The sequence below is a fragment of the Carlito syrichta genome, unplaced genomic scaffold (genome assembly GCF_000164805.1).
Source record: "Carlito syrichta isolate Samal-C Ts95f unplaced genomic scaffold, Tarsius_syrichta-2.0.1 Scaffold316472, whole genome shotgun sequence".
In the NCBI taxonomy this organism is placed as follows: Eukaryota; Metazoa; Chordata; class Mammalia; order Primates; family Tarsiidae; genus Carlito; species Carlito syrichta.
Genome location: NW_007260568.1, coordinates 362,839 through 382,945, shown reverse-complemented (window position 1 = coordinate 382,945; position 20,107 = coordinate 362,839). Strand labels below are relative to the sequence as shown.

The window sequence follows — 20,107 nt, the reverse complement described above, 5'->3', positions numbered from 1 at the left end:
TCATAATAAAAGATCATTGGAAACTTTTTTTCTTACACAGCTAATTGATATTTGTGTGCCTTCACAAAATTGATCAATTTCAAGAAATACATTAATTATAGAAAAAAATCAGTAAGTCAATCATGTGGTATCACTATTGAAAAAAACTCAGTAGTGAATTGAAATTGTTCTACCTTTTAAGACTTATTTTCATTGTTGTGAAACTGATGCTTGCATTTTGGCATCCCCCAGGTAATTTGGCAGTAATTGTAATAAATAATCTCTAACATGAATGATGCAGAAAACCAGGGTCTCAGACTCTAAAACCATGTGACTATTTTTATCTTTAACACAAACACATACAGAAAGTCGTATAGACACATACCAGCCACTCCACTGAATATGGGGGCATCTGGAGTGTTTATTTTTCTTTTTTCTCTTTTTAACAAGAGGCTTTAACAACTGAGTTCTATATGTTGTACCCATCATAAATTTTAGACTGAATGGTAAATTAAAGCAGCTGTTTATACAGTGCTGAAAAGATTCAATTTATTAAATCGAAAATCTATTCAGGTTTTATGTAAATATATATTCAAAATATCTAGATAACTAATACGTACTCTGATTTAAGGGAAAAGTCTTTAGAGTTGTACTCGGGATTAACTTTTTTAGTACTAATTTGTTCTAAGTCCAAAAGTTAAAACTGATTTTGATTAGAATATAATCAAAATAAAGGACCGCTGATAATTTGTTTTCTATTGTGAGAACAATTTCCGAATTAACTAACTTTCTAAAATCCTTCTTCAAATAGTGGTGCCATGCAATTAAGAAGGATATCATAAACATAGAGACAGCGCATATTTAAGCAGAATATTTGTTCTGCTAGTAACTTCTGGTTGCTTTGTAGATAAAAATTTTCTTTTTTTCTCCTTCTCCTTCTTCTTTTCCTCTTCCTTCCTCTGTCTGTCTTTCTCTTTTTTCTTTTTTTCTTCCTCCTTCCCTTTTTCCTGTTTCTTATAACTCTCTTTTCTTAATTGCTAAACAAACATTTTTTGTTTACCACATATACGTGCTAGACCTTGCAAATACTACAAGAGAGGAGGTAAACATGACCTCAACAAACCTTACGGTCCAATTGAAGATATGATGAGTTTTTTTACTGCCATAATGAGATAATTACATCATAGTATAGTATGCTCCCTGCTACAGTAGCTGTTGTATTGGGTGCTATATTCATTTCCTATTGTTGTAACAAATTACCACAACATTGCTGGCTTAAAACAACACAAATGTATTATTTTACATTTCTGTAGGTATGTAGTCTGGCAAGGGTTTCACAGGGCTGAAGACAAGACACTGATAGGGCTGCATTCTTTTTTGAAGGCTGTAAGAGATCATTTCTTTTCTTTTGTTTTCAAACTGGTAGAGGGCCACCCACTTTCCTTGGCACATGCTTTTCTGCATCTTCAGAGCCAGCAAATGCAATTCTCTAACTATTCTTCCATGTTCAAAGATGGCTTTCTGGAGAGAGTAACCTTTTAGTTTGGACCTGAAAAACAAATAGGCACTGAAGAGGGAGGCAGTAATTTATTGAAATATCTGAGTAACACATGCAAATTCCAGAAGCCAAATGATGCTCAGTATGACTGGATTGTAACACGCTGGAGACAGAGTGGTGCAATGTAGCCAGGAGACAGATACCAATGGGTTCAAATCATATGAAGCCTTGAAGATCCAAGGAGGAGAGTCTGGACTTCATCCTATGAACCGTGGCAGGCCACTACAGAGTTTTAAGTGGTAAAAACGTATGATCAAATTTACATGTTTGAAGGTTGGCTCTGACTGCAATGCTATGAACAGATTGGAGGAAGTAAGGTATGGTAGCAGATCTTGGAGGAACTTATTGTAGTAATCCAAGCTGAAGATTTGAAGGTGGGACTAAATACCATGGTATTCGTTGGAATGGAAGCACATGGACTGATTCAAGAGATCTTTAAGCATTTGAAGTGTTGTATCTCTGTCATTAGTCAGCTGTAAGGCATTCAACAGAATGATTTAAGACATTCCAACTTTTGATGTAGTTGCACTGGGAAAAGCAGCAGAAGAAAGGTGTGCTGAAGAGGATAATAGTGGGTTTTATCATATTGAGTTCAGTTGTTTGTATAGGTATAGATTTCCAGTCTACAGATCAGAAGCTTGAGTGTGAAATCTGCAATGAAATAATAATTTGGGGGAAAAAAAATAAAGGCAGAAATTTAAACTCTTCAAGTGGGTGAAGATGTAGAATCAAAAGAGAACCTAAAATGGTGTTCTGAGGAACATTACCAGTTAAGAGAAGTAGAGAGGAAGAAGAATTCACCAAATAAATAAGTCAGAGATATGTGGCCAGAGAGAGGGTGGGGGTGTAGAGTGATGGTAAGGAACAAGAACGTATGGTATGATGGAACTTGGAAAGGCTGTTTCAAGATTGAGGGTGTAGTCAGCACTTTAAACAAATATTGTGTGATCAAGTCTGAAAATAAGGAATAAAAGATATTCTAGGACTTTGTTTTTTGTTGCCGTTGTTTGTTTGGCTGATCATTTTGATAACAGTGGTTTCAAGGAATAAATAAATTCAGAATCCAGGGTTAAGTGGGTTGAGAAGAGAGTGGAAATTGAAGAGACGGAAACAGGGGATTTCAACAGTACTTTATGGAAATTTGGGAAGAATGGGGAGTTGGACATGCTAAATACTGATAGAAATGAGCCAATCACTACCCATTGATGTATCTCTCAACCAATATATTCTCATGATTGTGCTTCCATCAGATATACCAACCTCTTAAGGGCTTTATGTCCTCGCATATCTGTACTATCTGCCTAGACTATATTTCTCCAGCTCTAACAACATTGTAATAGTTCTTCCTCGTATGATTTCTCAGAACCCTAGAACTTTGTTTTGTCTGCATATACACTGAAGGATGCTTAGCCACCTTAATGTCTACGCAATATAGTTTTTCTACCCAAGCCCCCATGAAATCAGTAAATGAAAATATTTTATTTTCAGAACATAAAACGTTTGCGTCTCCCAAATTTGAATGGCAAATAAAATATTTAGTATTTATATTCTAGTGGTAGAAGCAAGTGAATGTCCCCTCCCAGAGGGACAGAGGTGTGGCTTAAGCTTCTGCCAGATCAATTCCAGATTCTTCAGGATTCTTATTTATTGTGGACATAAGCACTGTAGCCCAGCAGAGAGTCATTTATCCAGCCAACAATTGCAGAATTATGTGGTGCAAACCTTCTGACAATGAGAAAGTAGCTCATGTATCAACTTGTATCAGGTATTTCTAAAGCAGCTATAAACACTGGAAATAGTCTAATAAAGCTAAAGCTGCCTACATTTTTTGCATGCATGACTCTAGCTAATGACTCACTAATGAAAAAACAAAAGGTAGAATTATTAGATCTAAGATATTTGTTTTTAGTAATCTATAGAAAGTGTATTGGCAGCAAAGTTGAATCAAGTTACAGGCTGACTTAGAATCCACTAAACATGATTATTAAGTATTCATAGCTGTGGAAAATGATACTGCATTGCCTTGCTCAAAGTTGTTGGAGCTAAAAGGTCCATCAAAACGAATTAATAAGGTAAAATCATATTCTAGAGTATTCTAATTAGAAGAATCTCTCAAAATGGAAGTCATAGCCTTTTCTCAGATTCAATTGTCCAATATGATTTGATTATTTATTTCAATTTATTGTTTGTATCACCATTTGGGAGCTGTCTGATAGCAGGGAAAAAATGAGTTGAACTTTGTTCACCACAACCAAGACCCCTACTGTCACTCCAAGGCCATTGTGTGGGAGGATATCATTTTGCTTCTTGAATAAATAAATCCTGTTTTTAAAAAGTTACTTGAAGACAAAGGGAGGGAATTAATACTTAGAGCCTTTCTTTGGTTTCCCTGGCAACCATTAGTTTCAAGGAGAATAAAGACAAGGCAATCAGTCTTTTTTTATCAGTAAATTATAGAGAAAATAATATTAAATAAATTAACCAGAATTTTCTAGCTGTTGACCCACTGTAGCAAACATCGTCTAAGTATTTTGTGCCACTCTCCAAGATGAAACCTTTTTTTTTTTCCAAATTAACTTGAATTTCACAGTTGTCCTAGGAGTTGCTTTCATTGTCCTAGGATTTACTTCTATAAGGAAAAAAAAAAAAGAGTGAAAAAAGAAAGGTTTATTTTTAAGGTTTAATATTGTAAGAGTCTGTAAGTACAAAAATATGAGTGACTTTAACAAACCAACAGATACAAAATTTATATATTGGTGTTTCTTGTTGGAACAGGGAAAAGCAGAAAAAAGGAAAAATGCCAGGATGCTGACCTGTACCCTCTAGTGGAGAAGAAACCATGTCCTTGTGATGCCTTTTTATCTCAATCTTATGGAAACTGGTCAAATTGCATTCTTCCAGAAGCCAGAAGAGAGCCTTCACGAGGACTGTGGGTACAGGGAGACAGCAAAGAATGTGGAGAAGGTTTGCGTTTTCAAGCTGTATCCTGCTCTGATAAAAATGGAAGACCTGTTGACCCATCTCTCTGCAGCAGCTCTGGTAAGGAGATGGATGCTAAGTAACAGACGAGAACACTGAAACACAGCTCAGGATGTTTGTCCCAGGTCTAGAATTAGTAGCTTTGTTCTGTAATAATCGTTTTAGTTCTCCTTTGTCAATAACACACTGCCTCTCATAAAATATGAAGAGGTGAAGGGCACACATCTATATCTCAACAATGATCTGGACTGTGATGCTTTTGGGTCCTTGACTCACCTCATCCTATACTTCACCTTTGTTTATTGGCCACAGTTCATTGGTGGTGAGCAACTGTTCTACTTCACTGAGATTGCCAAGGCCCAGTACAAATGAATATATTCTATGCTGGTTTTTGGTGCTCTGATCATATACATTGAAGGCATCAGACTTTGAATTTCTTCTAATGCAGTTGACATAATACCAGTGAAAAAGCTGATTTTTTAAAGAAAATATTAATATTATAATTATTGTTATTTTGAGATTGAAGTCTCACTCTATCACCCAAGCTGGAGTGCAGTGGCATGCTTACAACCACTGTAGTTTCAACCTGCTGGGCTCAGAAAATCCTGCCTCAGCCTTCCAAATAGCTGGAACTACAGGCAAATGCCACCATGTCCTGCTAATTTTTTTATTTATTGTAGAGATGAGGTCTTACCAAGTTGCCCAAGCTGGTTTCAAACCCCTGCGCTCAGGTAATTCTCTCACTTTCACCTCCCAAAGTGCTGAGATTACGGGCATGAGCCACTGTAGAAGGCCAAAAAAGTTAATTTTAAATGTTTTAAAAGTATAAGTGCATTCAAGTTGATAGAATAAAACTGTAGGGAAAAATATGAGGCAATCTGGAAGAGTTTCATGAGATATTAATTAGGGAGAAAATTCTAAAACTTAGTTGGGAAAATCTGAAAGACACGTTCACAGAGAAGGAATGAAAGTTAAATACAACTGAGGTAAACCGGGCTCGGTGGCTCAGCCTGTAATCCCGCGCCTTTGGGAGGCTGAGGTGAGTGGATTGCCTGAGCCTGCGGGTTCGAGACCCGCCTGGGCAGTGAGACCTCATCTCTACAGTAAATCAAAAAATCAGCCGGGCGTGGTAGCGTGCACCTGTAATTCCGGCTACTCGGAAGGCTGAGGCGGAAGGATCGCCGGAGCCCAGCAGGTCGAGGCTGCAGTGGCCAGGAGCGGCCACTGCACTCCAGTCCGGGCGACAGAGTGAGACTCCAACTCAAAAAAAAAAACCAAAAAACAACTGAGGTAAAAGTGGCAAAAGAAGCTGAGATTGATAATTATAATACAGCTTATGAATTTCCTGCTCTATTTTACTTATTTTAGCTACCTTAAAAATAGACTAAACTACTTCGAAATTTCATAAAGTTTTATGAAGAGAATTTGTATTTGAGTGAGAAACTCAAGAAATGACAGATTTTGTTCTTAGTCATCAAGGTCTTATGTACTAATATACTTGTTCAGTAGTGCCAGAAATGACAAGTTGAATTCAGTTCTGTACAGATCAGGTAAATGATAGTTCTTCTTTATTGCCAATGTACTAGCTCATGTTTATTTAATATATACCCATATCATTATACAAATGATTTTTTTTATTTTAAAGATGTGGGGTATAATTTAGGGCTAGGCATACAAATGGTCATTGTACAGGTAAAGTATGGGCCTCACTTTGGTTCCTCCTTCACTTGATTTGAGATCAGGTACCCTTATTGATGAAGTGTACCCCCACCCCCTCCTCCTGCTCCCTTGGCAGTTTCCCACTACTGCCAATCCCTTTCTTATAGTTTTATGAGAATTGTTCAGGGTCCGCTTATGAGTGAGAACATGTGGTACTCAGTTATTTGTTTCAGTGATAGATTACTGAGTATTATAGATTCTAAGTCCATCCAAATTGCTGCAAAGTTCATAATTTTGTCCTGCTTTATGGCTGCATAATATTCTGTCATGTATATGTACCATATTTTTTTCATCCAGTCCAGTTTTGATGGGCAGCACGATTGGTTCCACGTTTTTGCTATTGTGAATAATGCTGCAATAAACATGCGTGTGCAGGTATCTTTTTCACAGAGTGATTTGAGTTCCTCCAGGTATATACCCAAATTGGAGATTGCTGGGTCATATGGTAGATCTGTTAGTGCTACCATTGCTCTATGTATGCTTCCTAGGTTAATTTGTATTAATTGTCTTAAGTGATTTGACTTTCAAAAACATTAAACACATAACAAGCAATTAACGGACCCATTTTGGGGTGACTCTAATCTTTATTTTTTAGCTTTTTTGTGCATTTTGGTTTATTCATTTCTTTGATCAAAGACTGTATTGAACTGCTGTGTACCTGGACTTCTATGACTTGGGTGTATAGTTATGAGGAAATCAGAGTTTATTGTGGAGTTTATTGTTCAGTGGGGGATAGAAATAAAACTAATAAATATAAAGAATTTCAAGTCTTGATTAGCTTTGAGGATGCTGAATAGAAAGTCTTTAGATAGACTTCAAGAAAGTCCTCACTGAAGTGACATAAATCTAAGACATGAAGAGTAAGGAGGTGGCAATTTCAGTTAGTGTTGTGTCTAGAAGATGAAAGGTAGGAAAGATGTTTTGGAGAAAAAAGCAAAAACAGAGGAAGCCCTGTGGTTTTAGTGAGGGGAGAGCTATGTGAAGTGAGGTTAAAGAATCTTATGAGACAAGTTAAAAGCATGGATCTAATTTAAGTGAAAGTCGTCAGCTGGGAAGTGGGACAGGCAATGTAATCCAATTTAGGGTTTTTAAAGATCACTTTTGACCATTTTCTATAGAATAGCTTAAAGAAAGCAAGAAAGCCACTGAGAAACTATAACAGCTAGCCAAGGTAAGTCATGATGGTAGGCTGACTAGGGAAGTGGCAATAAAAGAGTAGAGGAGTATTTTAAAGATATAATTTGGGAATAGAATTGACAAGATTATACCAAATGCAAGTCATCTATTTTTTATGTTATCTATCACTCATCTCTCATTTTACATGAATTTGTGGATGTTTTTTAATTTAGGAAATAACCATTTCAGGTTAAAAGTGAAAACATCTTTAAGAAAGAGGAGACATTTATAACTCAACCAATTTGTAGTGCAATGGCAAAAACTAGCAGGAAATCTAAAAAATTTCCCCCAAATGAAAATATGCTTTAAGCAAGATTTACTAGAGGCTCACAACTTTTATGATACTTGTGTTAAGATACTTTTATAATGAATTTTCAAAAATGATTTTGTAAGATAACAAGTGAAAATACTCTTATCATGTCACCTCTAGGGATATGACACATGCCCATCTATCAAGGAAAAAAATGCGTACTAAGTAAGATGTAGCATTTAGTACAGGTGCAGTAGCTCACACCTATAATCCTCGTGCTTTTGGAGACCCAGGTAAGAAGATCACTTGAGCCAGGAGTTCAAGACCAGCCCGAACATAGCAAGACCTCATCTCTACCAAAAAAAGAGTTGTGTGTGCGTATATATATTAACTCACTATTACGAATTCTATTTTTATCATGGACAACCTGAGGCCCAGAGTAACTGCCCCAATCTGAAACTCCCAATAAGAATAGGAAATGGTTTGCCCTTTTAAGTCCTTGCATGAACTTTGTCTTCTGTTTGCTTTTGGAAGACATAATAGGGATTTCCCATGATGACATCAGAGAGACTTCCTCCTGAGGATACATATTGCTCATTCTGAGGTGTCCTGTATAGCTCCTGTTGGTATGCGTAGCTGTAGGAGTACAAATCCATAAATTCTTAGTTACCCATTCTAATGGATTCCATGGATGCTTTAGGCCACAAGTAATCAAAGCCAAGTGATTGCCTATGAGACCATCACTATGAGAACAGATATTAAAATTTCATTAAAAATGAAACTTAAAAATGAAGTTTGTGCCTGTGTCCAATCTACCACTGTTGGTTTCTAATGAAGTTCATCTCTGCCTGACGCAGAAGTAAGTGGTGTATTTTCTATCTATGTGACAACAGGCCACATGTTGACTAGGACTGCCTGGTTTGGGCAACAAAATAGCAGCTACTGAAATCAAGATACTCTAGGTTAGTTATTTCCAACTATGTCTTTTATTCCCATTATTTTTTTTCTCAAAGAATAGTACAAAAAAGTACTCCCACACCATCTTTACCGGTATGAGGTAGTATCTCACTGTAGTTTTTATTTGTATTTCTCTGAAGATTAGTGAGACTGAACATTTTTCCCTCCCCAGCCTTGCCTTCATCTCTCTTTTCATATCTTTGCTCAGCATCCCGTCATATCAGGTCTTTCCAACTCCACGAATCTACCCCATCAATTCCTATTCCTTTTGCCAGTCTGTTTTTTATAGCAACTTAATCACCAACTGACTCATTATATATTTCTGTTTTTATATATCTTATTGTTTTAGAGTTGTGGGGTACATATAAGGATTCACTACATGACTAAATCTCATCCAGGTAAGGTTTGGGCTTCTAGCAGGCCCTCTGTAGTCCTGATAGTGGACCTGGTTCCCAGCGTGGTGTTGTGTGCCCCTAATCCCTTCTCCCTCTCTCCCTTCTTTAGCAGTGTCCAATATTTGTTTTTCCCACCTTTGGCTCATGTGACCAGGGAGCAGGGCTTGCTTATGAGTGATAACATACAGTATTCAGTTTTCTGTTTCTGAAATAGTTCACTTAGTAAGTAAGATGGTCACCAGTTGCATCCATGTTGCTACAAAGGACATGATTTTGTTCTTCTTTATGGCTGCGTAATGTTCAAGCCAATGTATATGCACTACATTTTTAAAAACTCGAGTCCACTTTTGATGGGCATCTGGGTTGGCTCCATGTTTTTGCTGTTATGAATAGTGCTGTAGTGAAACATATGTGTGCAGGTGTCTTTTGGGGAGAGCGATTTTTGTTCCTCTGAGTGTATCCCTAGAAGTGGGATTTCTGGATCATATGGAACCTCAATTTTTAGTTCTTAGAGAAAATACCGCACTATTTTTCACTAAGATTGAACTAGCTTCATTCCCACCAACAGAGCAGAAACATTTCCTTTTCTTTGCAGCTGTGGCAACACCTGCTCTTTTTGACTTCTTAATGATAGCCATCTTTACCGGTATGAAGTAGTATCTCATTGTAGTTTTTATTTGTATTTCTCTGAAGATTAGTGAGACTGAACATTTTTTCATGTTTGTTAGTTGCTTAAAAGTATTCTTTGGAGATGTGTCTGTTCATGTTCTTTGCCCAGTTTTTAATGGGGCTGTTTTTGGGGTTTCTTTTGTTTTCCTGTCCATTCATTTGAGTTCTTTGTAGATCCAGAATATTAAGCCTGTGTCAGATACATAGCTTACAAATATTTTTTCCCATTCCATGGGTTGCCTCTTTACTCTCTTGATGGTTTCTTTTGCTGTGCAAACACTTTTTATTTTAATAAGGTTCTACCTGTCAATCTTAGTTCTTGCTGCATTTACTTTTGAATACTTGGCCATGAATTCATTGCCCACTGTGAAGTCCAGGAGGGCGAAGTTTTCTTTTAAGATTCTTACAGTTTGAGGTTTCACATTTAGGTCCTTGATTACTTTTGAGTTAATTTTTATATATGGTGCTAGGTAGGGGCTATCAGTTTCATTCTTCTTCATGTAGTTGCCAGTTTTCCCAGCACCATTTGCTAAATATGTTTTCCTTTCCTCAGTGTTTTTTGTTGTTGTTGTTGACTTTGTCAAAGATGAGTTATTTGAAAGTCCGTGGTTTTGATAACTGAGTTATCCCAACCAAGGTCTGAAGAATTTGGTGTTTTATCCACCAACCCTCCCACCTGATACAGAGACCCACTAGTATCTGTCCACATTGCCACAACCCCTAGACTAGTGCATGGCAAGGGTTCAAGTGCTCCTGTACATTCCTGAACAACATTCCTGAGAGTCCCCTTATTTCCGATGCACTCCCAGTAAGAAACTTCAGGGGATCCTTGACTTCCTTGTATACTATACTTAATCAACTGAAAGATACAAATCCCCATTTACTGCCTTTCTCTGAGTAGTCATAAGTTTGAGTAATATAGTATAAATGTAATGTAAGCCTTATGACTTGTGTAGCTTTTGTATCAATGTAATCATAAGTTTTATGATTTGTATAATTTTTGCATAATGCATGATGTCTTAGGCCTTGTAAACTCCCTTTACTCTATGGCAAGCTTGATTAATGCTTCTGCTGGGCCCTACTGATAAAAGTTATGAGATACCTCTGATACCTAGCACCAGGAAGTCTGGAACTAAAAATGTCACTATCCTTAAATGCGACTGAAAAAAAAAAAACAAAAAAAGAAAGTCCATGGTTTTAGTTCCAGATTCTTTGTCCTGTTCCATTGATCTGTGTGTCTATTCCTGCGCTAGTGCATGCTGTATTGGTTCCTATAGCCTTGTAGTAAAGTTTTAAGTCTGAAAGTGCAATGTCTCCTGCTTTGTTCCTTTTGCTGCAGATGGCTTTAGCTACCTGGGCTCTTTTTTGCTTCCATATGACGTTATTGATTCTTCCAATCTTTGGGCTTGGGATGTTTTTTCATTTGTTTGTGTCATCCTTGATCTCTTTGAGCAGTGTTTTGTAGTTTATATATTTGCTTTTTAAAAATTGTTACTTATTGTCTCCACTAAGTAGTAAAATTCCAAGAGAGTAGAAGCTGTTACTTTTTTTGTCAACTGCTGTATCCACAGCACCTAGACTATCACCTGGAAGTTAGTGAGCACATACTTCAACACATATTTTTTAAAACATGACTGAAACATGAGTAATTTTGTCTCCTAAGATTCTCTCAGTCTTTTCTTTTTTCTTTTTCTGTCTTCTGCACCTGGTAGTGGAGGTTATACTATGCTGTCTTGATTCATCCACCTGATAACTTCCACGCCTGGAGCCATCAACCATCACACTGACATCCACAAGCCTGCTTGCATCTTTCTTGGTCTCTTCTTTATATAGCAGCTCCTCAACAAGACACTTAAGGGTTTCCATGAGTTTGTAGTCTGCCTGGCATGCCCTTTCTCTTCCTTTCCTGAGATTCTTCATTCTCTGGGATAAAATCAGGTGATGTCTGTGACAAAAAGTGTTCTCTTTCCTTCACTGTTGTGCTTCTTTTTTAGGGCTATGTTTAGCTTTATTTTTTTTAAAAAAATCTATGCAGATCTCTATTTATCTTGCTAAACTGAGAGTTCACTGAAATTCAAGACTCAGCCATGCTCATTTCTCCATCCCCAATGCCTAACCCAGGATCTAGCACCATGCAGGCTCTTGGTTTATGTTGACTGAATGAAGGGAGAGGCTAGTTTAGACGTGACAAGAGTCCACACACATATACCCACATACAAGTTCTGAAGTGTGTGAGCATGCACGCGCACACAGGTGTGTGTGTTTTAACAGCCCTTTGGGTACAACAGCTGTGGATACCAAAAGCAGATCCACGAGAAGCCATCTGTGCAATACAGAGACAAATAGCACAGAAAGCCTTGTTGTATTTTGCCCTTGATATACACCTTGGGAATAGAAGAAATGAAATTGCATTGCTATGAATGGATAAGCAGTGTTTTTGGAAGAATGCAGAAAGAAAAGTTTTCCAAGTGACCTAGTAATGAAAATGTGAATAAACTTTAATTCATCAAATTATAAAGTGAAAAGCAAATATATTTTGTATGTATAAATTAGAGATAAATTATAATTGATTTTGATAGGCAACTAATTATTTTCATTAATATAGCATTCAGATATAATTTAGAATTTGCAGTTTAGTGACTTTAGTTTCATTAACTTGCTGTCATATATAAGGAAATATAGATAATAAAGCAAAATTATAATTATCATCATAATCTAAATCATTTTTTTTTTTTTTGGTTTAAAGCACAAATATCATTTACCTGTTTGTAATCACTGGGAAAAAAGGTAAATTGATATTAATGCATTTAGAAAGTTTATGTTATCTGTGTGTTAAATTTTATATCTTTGAAATATTTCTGTTACAGTTACCTATGAACAAGTTTGTTTCGACTGAGCTGGGAGAACATGCTCACGGACAGAAAGTTAAATTTTTATTAACAAAGATCGTTAAAAGAGGCTTTTGTAGTGCCCTCACAAAGATTTGTAGATGTAAAAATAAAAGGGACAAACTTTTTAAATGATTGTGAACTCTCCTGGTAAGTCTGACAGTGCCAGCTAAATATGTTCCACCCTCTCTTGCAAAAAGAAATAAAAACTTTGTAGTCATCTGCAATTCTTGCCAAATGAGTTATTTACTAAATCCTCTACAGCTTTATATTTTCTGAGACTTTGAAAGACTCTTCAGTTCACCACTTTAGGAGCAATAATAGTGCTAAGAAAATTTAAATTTGATGAAATGAAGATTATGTTTTTCATGTTGAGATTTTACTGCTTTTGCTTTTTTGTTTGTGTGTTTTAATATAACTACTGATATAAACTCCATATAATATTGTTGCTTTCAAGGTGTTTATCTCTTCTATTGACTTTTTTCCATCACCATTGCCTTGCATTGGTTCAGGCTGGTTTACATTTCTTATAGATTCACCACAGTGGCTGCCAATCCACTTTCCTCATTCAGTTCTTTTTCCTACCACCCTTCCTTCCCATTTCAATGAGAGGAATCTGTCCAAGAGGCAAATTGAATTATCACTCTCATAGATTTTAAACCATCAATGGCAACTCATTGCCCAGGCCCCTTAGAATGGGATACAAGATACTTTATTATTTTACCCTACTTTTTTTATTGGTACATAAAAGATGTATGTATTTTCAGGGTACATTTGATAATTTGATACATTTACATAATCAGATCAGTGTAATTGGAATATCCATCACCTTAAATATTTATATTGTCTTTATGCTGGCAACATTCCAATGATTTTCTTCTTGATGTTTTGAAATGTACACTCTAGTCATGTTAACTATGATCAGGCTACTGTTCTATCAAAAACCAGGTCTTATTACTTCTAAGTGTATATTTGTACCTGTTAACTAACCTCTCTTCATCCCCCCACAACCTTTCCAGCCTCTATTAACCACTTATCTACTCTCTGTGTCCATCAAATACACTTTTTTAGCTCCCATATAAGAATTAGAACATTAAATGTTTGTTTTTCTATGCGTGGCGTATTCCATATAACATAATGACTTCCATATCTACCCATGTTGCTGCAAATGATGGAATTTTATTCTTTCTTATAGCTGAATAGTATTACATTGTGTATATATACCACATTTTCTTTGTAAGTTCATTCATTGACAGACAAAGTAGTATCCACTTTCATCTTCTAGTCACCACAATAATGGTGCTTAAGCCAAGGTGATTAGGCAATAAAAATAAATATACAGTATTGTGTATGTGTATATGTATGTGCATATGTGTATGTTAACAGACCTTTGGTGTTATTAACTTGTAAGCAGAAAATCCTAAGGAATTCCCCCACAGAATCACAAAATGATTAAAGCTCATAAAGGAATTTAACAGGATAAAGATTCATAATCACAAATAAGTTGTAGTTATATACACTAACAATGAAATCAAAAAATGAAATTAAGAAGACAATTTTATTTATAATGGCACCAAAAGACTCAAAATACTTAAGCATAAATTTAACAAAAGAAATTCAGAGTATGTACTCTGAAAACATTTAAAACATTGTTGAGGAAAATTGAAGACCTAAATAAATGGAAAGATGTATTGTGTTAATGGATGAGGAGACTTAATGTCATTAAAATGCCAATAGTCCTCTATTTAATCTACAGACTTAGTTCAATCTTTATGTTAAGCTCAGCTAGCTTTTTTGAATAAATTGACAAACTTATCCTAAAATTCATGTGAAAATGAATGACACCAAGAATGGTGACACAATCTTAAAACAGAGAAACAAAGTTGAAAGACATATACTTCCCGATTTCAAACTTACTGCAAAGCTAGAGTTATCAAGACACTGTGGCACTGGTATAAGGAGAGACATACAAAATTAGCCTTCCATGAATCTTTACATTTATGATCAATTAATGTTCAACAATGGTGTCAAGGCTATTCAATGAAGGAAGAATAATTTCTTCAACAAATGGTACTGGAACAGCTGAATATCCACATGCAATTTAGTGAAGCTCAACCTCTTCCTTACACCATAACAAAAATTACCACAAAATGGATCATAGTCTAAATTTAATAACTAAAACTATAAATCTGTTTGAAGAAAACATAGCAGCATAGCTTATTGATTTGAGTTTGTCAGTCTTCTTAGATATTATACCACCAACAGCACTAGAAATGAAGGGAAAAAATATGGACTTCATCAAAATTAAAAATGTATGTGCTGCAAAGGATACTATTAAGAATATGTAAATACAGAAGCAAGAATACCCTTATGCCAAAGCCAGTAAAGGACACTATAAGAAAATTGCAGGCCATTATCTCTGATTAAAATAGAAGAAAAAATTCTCAACAAAATCCTAGCAAACCAAATTCAATAACATTAAAAGGGTCATATAGCATGAACAACTTGGATTTATCCCTGGGATACAAGGATAGTTCAACATGCAAAAATCAATAAATGTGATATGCCACATTTACATTATGAAGGACAAAAATCATGTAATCATCTCAATAGGTACATTTGACAAAATTCAACATCTTCATGATAAAAAAAACCTCAATAAATTGTATACCGTGTTCCCTCTATATTCATACGTTCCACATCAGCAAATTCAACCAAACATGCGTTAAAAATATTCTGTAAACAATTAAAAATAATAGTACAGCAATATAAATAATACAGTATCACAACTATTTATGTAGCATTTGCATCGCATTAGGTATTAAAAGTAATACCAAATACAATGATTTTAAATATATGAGGATGGACATAAATTATATGTAAATTCTATGCGTTTTTACACTAGATCGTAACCAAAAGGCTATGAAGCAATCCATGCCTTTTTATATAAGAGACTGGAGCATCCATGGATTTTGGTATCTACATGGGCTTCTAGAACCAATTGCTTGTGGAGTCTGAGGGATGATGGTCTAGAAGGATTATACGTCAACACAATAAAGGCCATATATCATAAGGCCACAGCTAACACTGTACTCAGTGGTGAAAAGTTGAAAGCTTTCCCTCTAAGATAAAGAACCAGACAAGGATGCTTACCCTTGCCATTTTTACTCAACATATTACTGAAAGTCATAGCCAGAACAGTTAGGCAAGATAAAGAAATCCATCCAAATTACAATGAAAGTGGTATCATTGACTCTGTTTGCAAATAGCATGATCTTATATGTAGAAAGCACACTAAAATCTCCACTAAAGAACTGTTAGAACTAATAAATGAATTCAGTAAAATTGTGGAATACAAAATCAACATAAAAAGTCTGTTGTGCTTCTATACGCTAATTGCAAACTGTTCAATAAAGAAATTAAGAAAACTATCCTGTTTACGAATAGAAACCAAAAGAATAAAATACTTAGGAATGAAATTAACCAAAGAAGTGAAAGACCTGAAAACTATAAAGCATTAATGAAATAAATTGAATATTACATAGTAAATGGAAGGATATGCTGTGTTCATAGATCATAAGAATCAATATTGTCGCAATGTCCATACTGCCTAAAATGTTCTACAGATTCATGGCAATGCCCATCAAAATTGCAGTGACATTTTTTACAGAAATGGAAAATAGTTTTAAGATTTTTATAGAACTACAAAAGACCTTGAATAGCTAAAATAATCTTGAGCAGGAAAAACAAAACTGGAAGCATCCCACTTCCTGATTTCAAATTATATTACACAACTATGGTAACCAAAACACTATGGTACTGGCATAAAAATAGACACATAAACCAGTGGAACAGACTGTAAGGCCCCAAAATAAGCTAATGTGTATATACCCTAATAATCTTTAACAAAGGTGCCAAGAATGCACGATAGGGAAAGGATGGTCTCTAATAAACTGTGTTGGGTAAATTAGATATCATGAAATTGAATCTCTTTCTTATGCCATTCAAAAAAATAAATTCAAAATATGTTAAAGATTTAAACTGAAGACCTGAAACCATAAAACTCCTAGAAGAAAACATAGAGGAAATCTCCATGATATTGGTCTTGACAATGATATTTTGGATATGATACCAAAAATATCTGCAGCAAAAGCAAAAATAAATTTGTCAAACTAAAAAGGTTTTGTGCAATGAATGAAACAGTAAATACAATGAAGAGGCAACCCATGAGATGGGAGAAAATATTTGGAAACCATATATTCAATAATGTGTTAGCATCCAAAATATATAAAGGACACATACAAGTCAATAGTAAAACACAAATAACTCAATTTTAAAAATGGGCAAAGGACCTGAATAGAAAGATATACAAATGGCCAGAATGTATACAAAAAAGTTGTTCCATGTCATTAATTATCCGAGAAGTGCAAATCAAAACCTCAATGAGATATCATCTCACACCTGTTAGAATATCTGCTATCAAAATTTCAAAAGGCAACACATTTGGTGAGATGTAGAGAAAATAGAACTATTATACACAGTTAATGGAAATGTAAATTGGTTCTGCTATTATTGGAAAGTATAGAAATTCCTCCAAATATTAAAAACAGAACAAACATATGATCCAGCAATCCAGCTTCTGAGTATATATTCAAAGGAAATAAAACCAGTGTCTCAAAGAGACATCTGCTCTTTCATATTCAATACAGTGTGATTTACAATAACCCAAGATACAGAAACAACATGTCTTGTTGACAAATGAATGGTTAAAGAATTTTGGGGGGGGGTGTGATGGAATGTTATTCAGCTTTAAAAAACAAAGAAATCCTGCCATTTGTGACTGTGGGTAAACCTGAAGGATATTAGGCTAAGTGAAATAAGCCAGACATAGAAAGAAAAATACTACGTCATCTCACTCATATGTGGAATCTAAAGAAGTCAAATTCATAGAAACAGAGTGTAGAAGAGTAGCAGCTAGGGTTTGGGTGTCGGGGGAAATGGCAGGTGTTGATCAAAGGGTAGAAATTTGCAGCTATAAGATGAGTAAGTTCTGGAGACCTACCTAATGCACATCATGGTACTATGGTTAGTAATAAGGTATTGTATACTTGAGATTCTCTATGAGAGTAAGAGCTTAAGTATTCTCACCACACACACACACACACACACACACACACACACACACACACAAGCAACTGTGTGAGATGAAGGACATGTTATTTAGCTTGATGGAAGACATTTCTTAATGTATACGGATATCAGAACATCACATAGGACACTTTAAATATATTTGAATTTGTCAATTATGCCTCAAAAAACCTGAAAAAATAATGTACAGAAACATCATAGAAAATAAGAGAACATATTTGCAAATGATATAACTAATAAGAGACTTGTATGCAGAATATATAAAAAATTCTTACAAGTCCACAAATAAAAGTATTTGTCTTTTTACCATTGAAGTATCGTCCAAGAATTTAAATAGGCATTGCTCCAAAGAAAACACAAAATATGGCCAATAAGCACAAGAAAAGATGCTCAACTTCATTAGTCATTAAGGAAATGCAAATCAAAACCCAGTGAGATACCATTTCATGCTCAATAGGGTGGCTATAATTTTTTTAAAAGGCAGAAAACAAATGTTGGCAAGGATGTACAGAAATTGAAACTCTCATACATTGGTGGGAATGTAAAATGATTCAGATGCTTTAGAAAACTGTTTGTCAGTTCCTCAGAAAGGTAAACAGAATTATCATATGACCCAACAGAGATGAAATATATATTCAAGAGAAATGAAAACATACATTCACATTTGTATGCAAATGATTGGTAGCATTACTCATTATAGCCAGAGAGTGGAACCAACCCAAATATAATATTTATCAACTAACAAATGGCTAAATGAAATGGAGCGTATCCACATAGTGGAACATTATTTGGCAATTAAAACAATGAATATTGAAGGACAAAATTGTGAACTTCACAGCAACCTGGATGGACTTAGAATCTATAATACTGAGTGATCTATCACAAAACAAAGAACTGAGTTACCACATGTCCTCACTCATATGCGGACCTTGAACAATTATTGTAATACTATAAGAAAGGGATTGGCAGTAGTGGGAAACTGCCAGGGGAGGGGGGACACACCTCGTCAACCAAGGTACCTGCATAATGACCATTTGTATACCTGACTCTGAATTGTACCCCACATTTTTAAAATAAAAAAGATCATAAAAAAACAATGAATATCAAATACCTGCTACAACATAAACGGATGTTGGTATCATTAGATTAGTAAAAGAAACCAGTTATAAAAGACTAAGTAGTGTATGGTTCTGTTTACATGAAATGCCCAGCACAGTTAAATCTATTGCAGTGATATGAGTGCATATATCCCTATCAAACTCAAAATTGATTAGATTATGAGGAGGCTGCCCTCATGAATGGAATTAATGCCCTTATACAAGCATTTGAGAGAGCGTTTCCTTTATTTACCCTTTATGTCATGTAGGCATAAGGACACAGCAAGAAGGTAATGTATGAAGAAAATGCCCTCTCCAGACACTAAATCTGCTGGCACATTGATCTTGGACTTGTCAGCCTCTAGAACTATGAGGAAAAAACAATTCTGTTTACAAACTACGCAGACTAAGATATTTTTGTTATAGTAGCAGGAATGAACTAAGACATCTGTATAGACAAAAATTAGGATGTGGGATTTCTGTTGGGGGTGATAAAAATATTCTAAAATTGTGGTAATCGTACAATTCTGGGAATGTTCTAAACAACACTGAATTTGACATTTTACATTTTTGAATTGTATTTGAGTTGTATCTCAGTAAAGCTGTTAAAAATTAAAAATAAATTTTAAGATCTAAGTAATGAATAATATATAATTCAAAAAAATATTTCCGTACAAATATGTCTATGTGTGTTAATACACATATTATATATGTGTGTGCATATACATATGCACATATTCACACGCATCAAAAATATTGGCATTCAGGATTTTGACTTATTTGGAAGATTTTTCTGGAGAATTTCTTATGATAGGAATAGATGTGTACATGAATTAAATGTGAAGGCATATCAGAAGAGAAATTTGTATAAAGTGTTCTGGTAAGAGAGTGATATAAATTCTGGGATGGGTTTCAGAAGCAGCATCTCAGAGGAGGGGGATATTCAACCTGATTCTTGAAGAAGGAAAAGTGTGCATTGTGTTTTGTTATCATTGACTAGTACTGTGTGGTTAGGGAGTATGTAGGTGATAGAAGACTAAGTTGGAAATGTTTTGCCGTTAACCTGCTTAGAACTCATGTGGTAAAGAAACTTTGTTATTTAAGACAGTTTTATGTTTTATTTTTTCCAATTTGAATAATATTTCAACTTGTTTTTTAAGCCACTCATGCCTCACAGAGCTCTGGTGTTCAGCAAAAATATATGTTATGATAAAATCACTTAAGTATGTATCAACATAAAAAGAAACATCATCTCTTTGTGCTTACAGGATATAAACTGTATAAGCTAAAAG

The 20,107-nt window shown here is 35.2% G+C and overlaps 1 protein-coding gene across 1 annotated transcript in view; it reads left to right on the top strand.

Moving 5' to 3' along the window:
* THSD7B (thrombospondin type 1 domain containing 7B) overlaps window positions 1-20,107 on the top strand; it is a 363,632-nt gene that overhangs the window by 114,692 nt on the left and 228,833 nt on the right. The window contains exon 3 of the mRNA XM_021707254.1: window positions 4,313-4,576. Coding sequence (XP_021562929.1) covers window positions 4,313-4,576 — 264 coding nt within the window. The remainder of the gene's footprint in view (window positions 1-4,312; window positions 4,577-20,107) is intronic.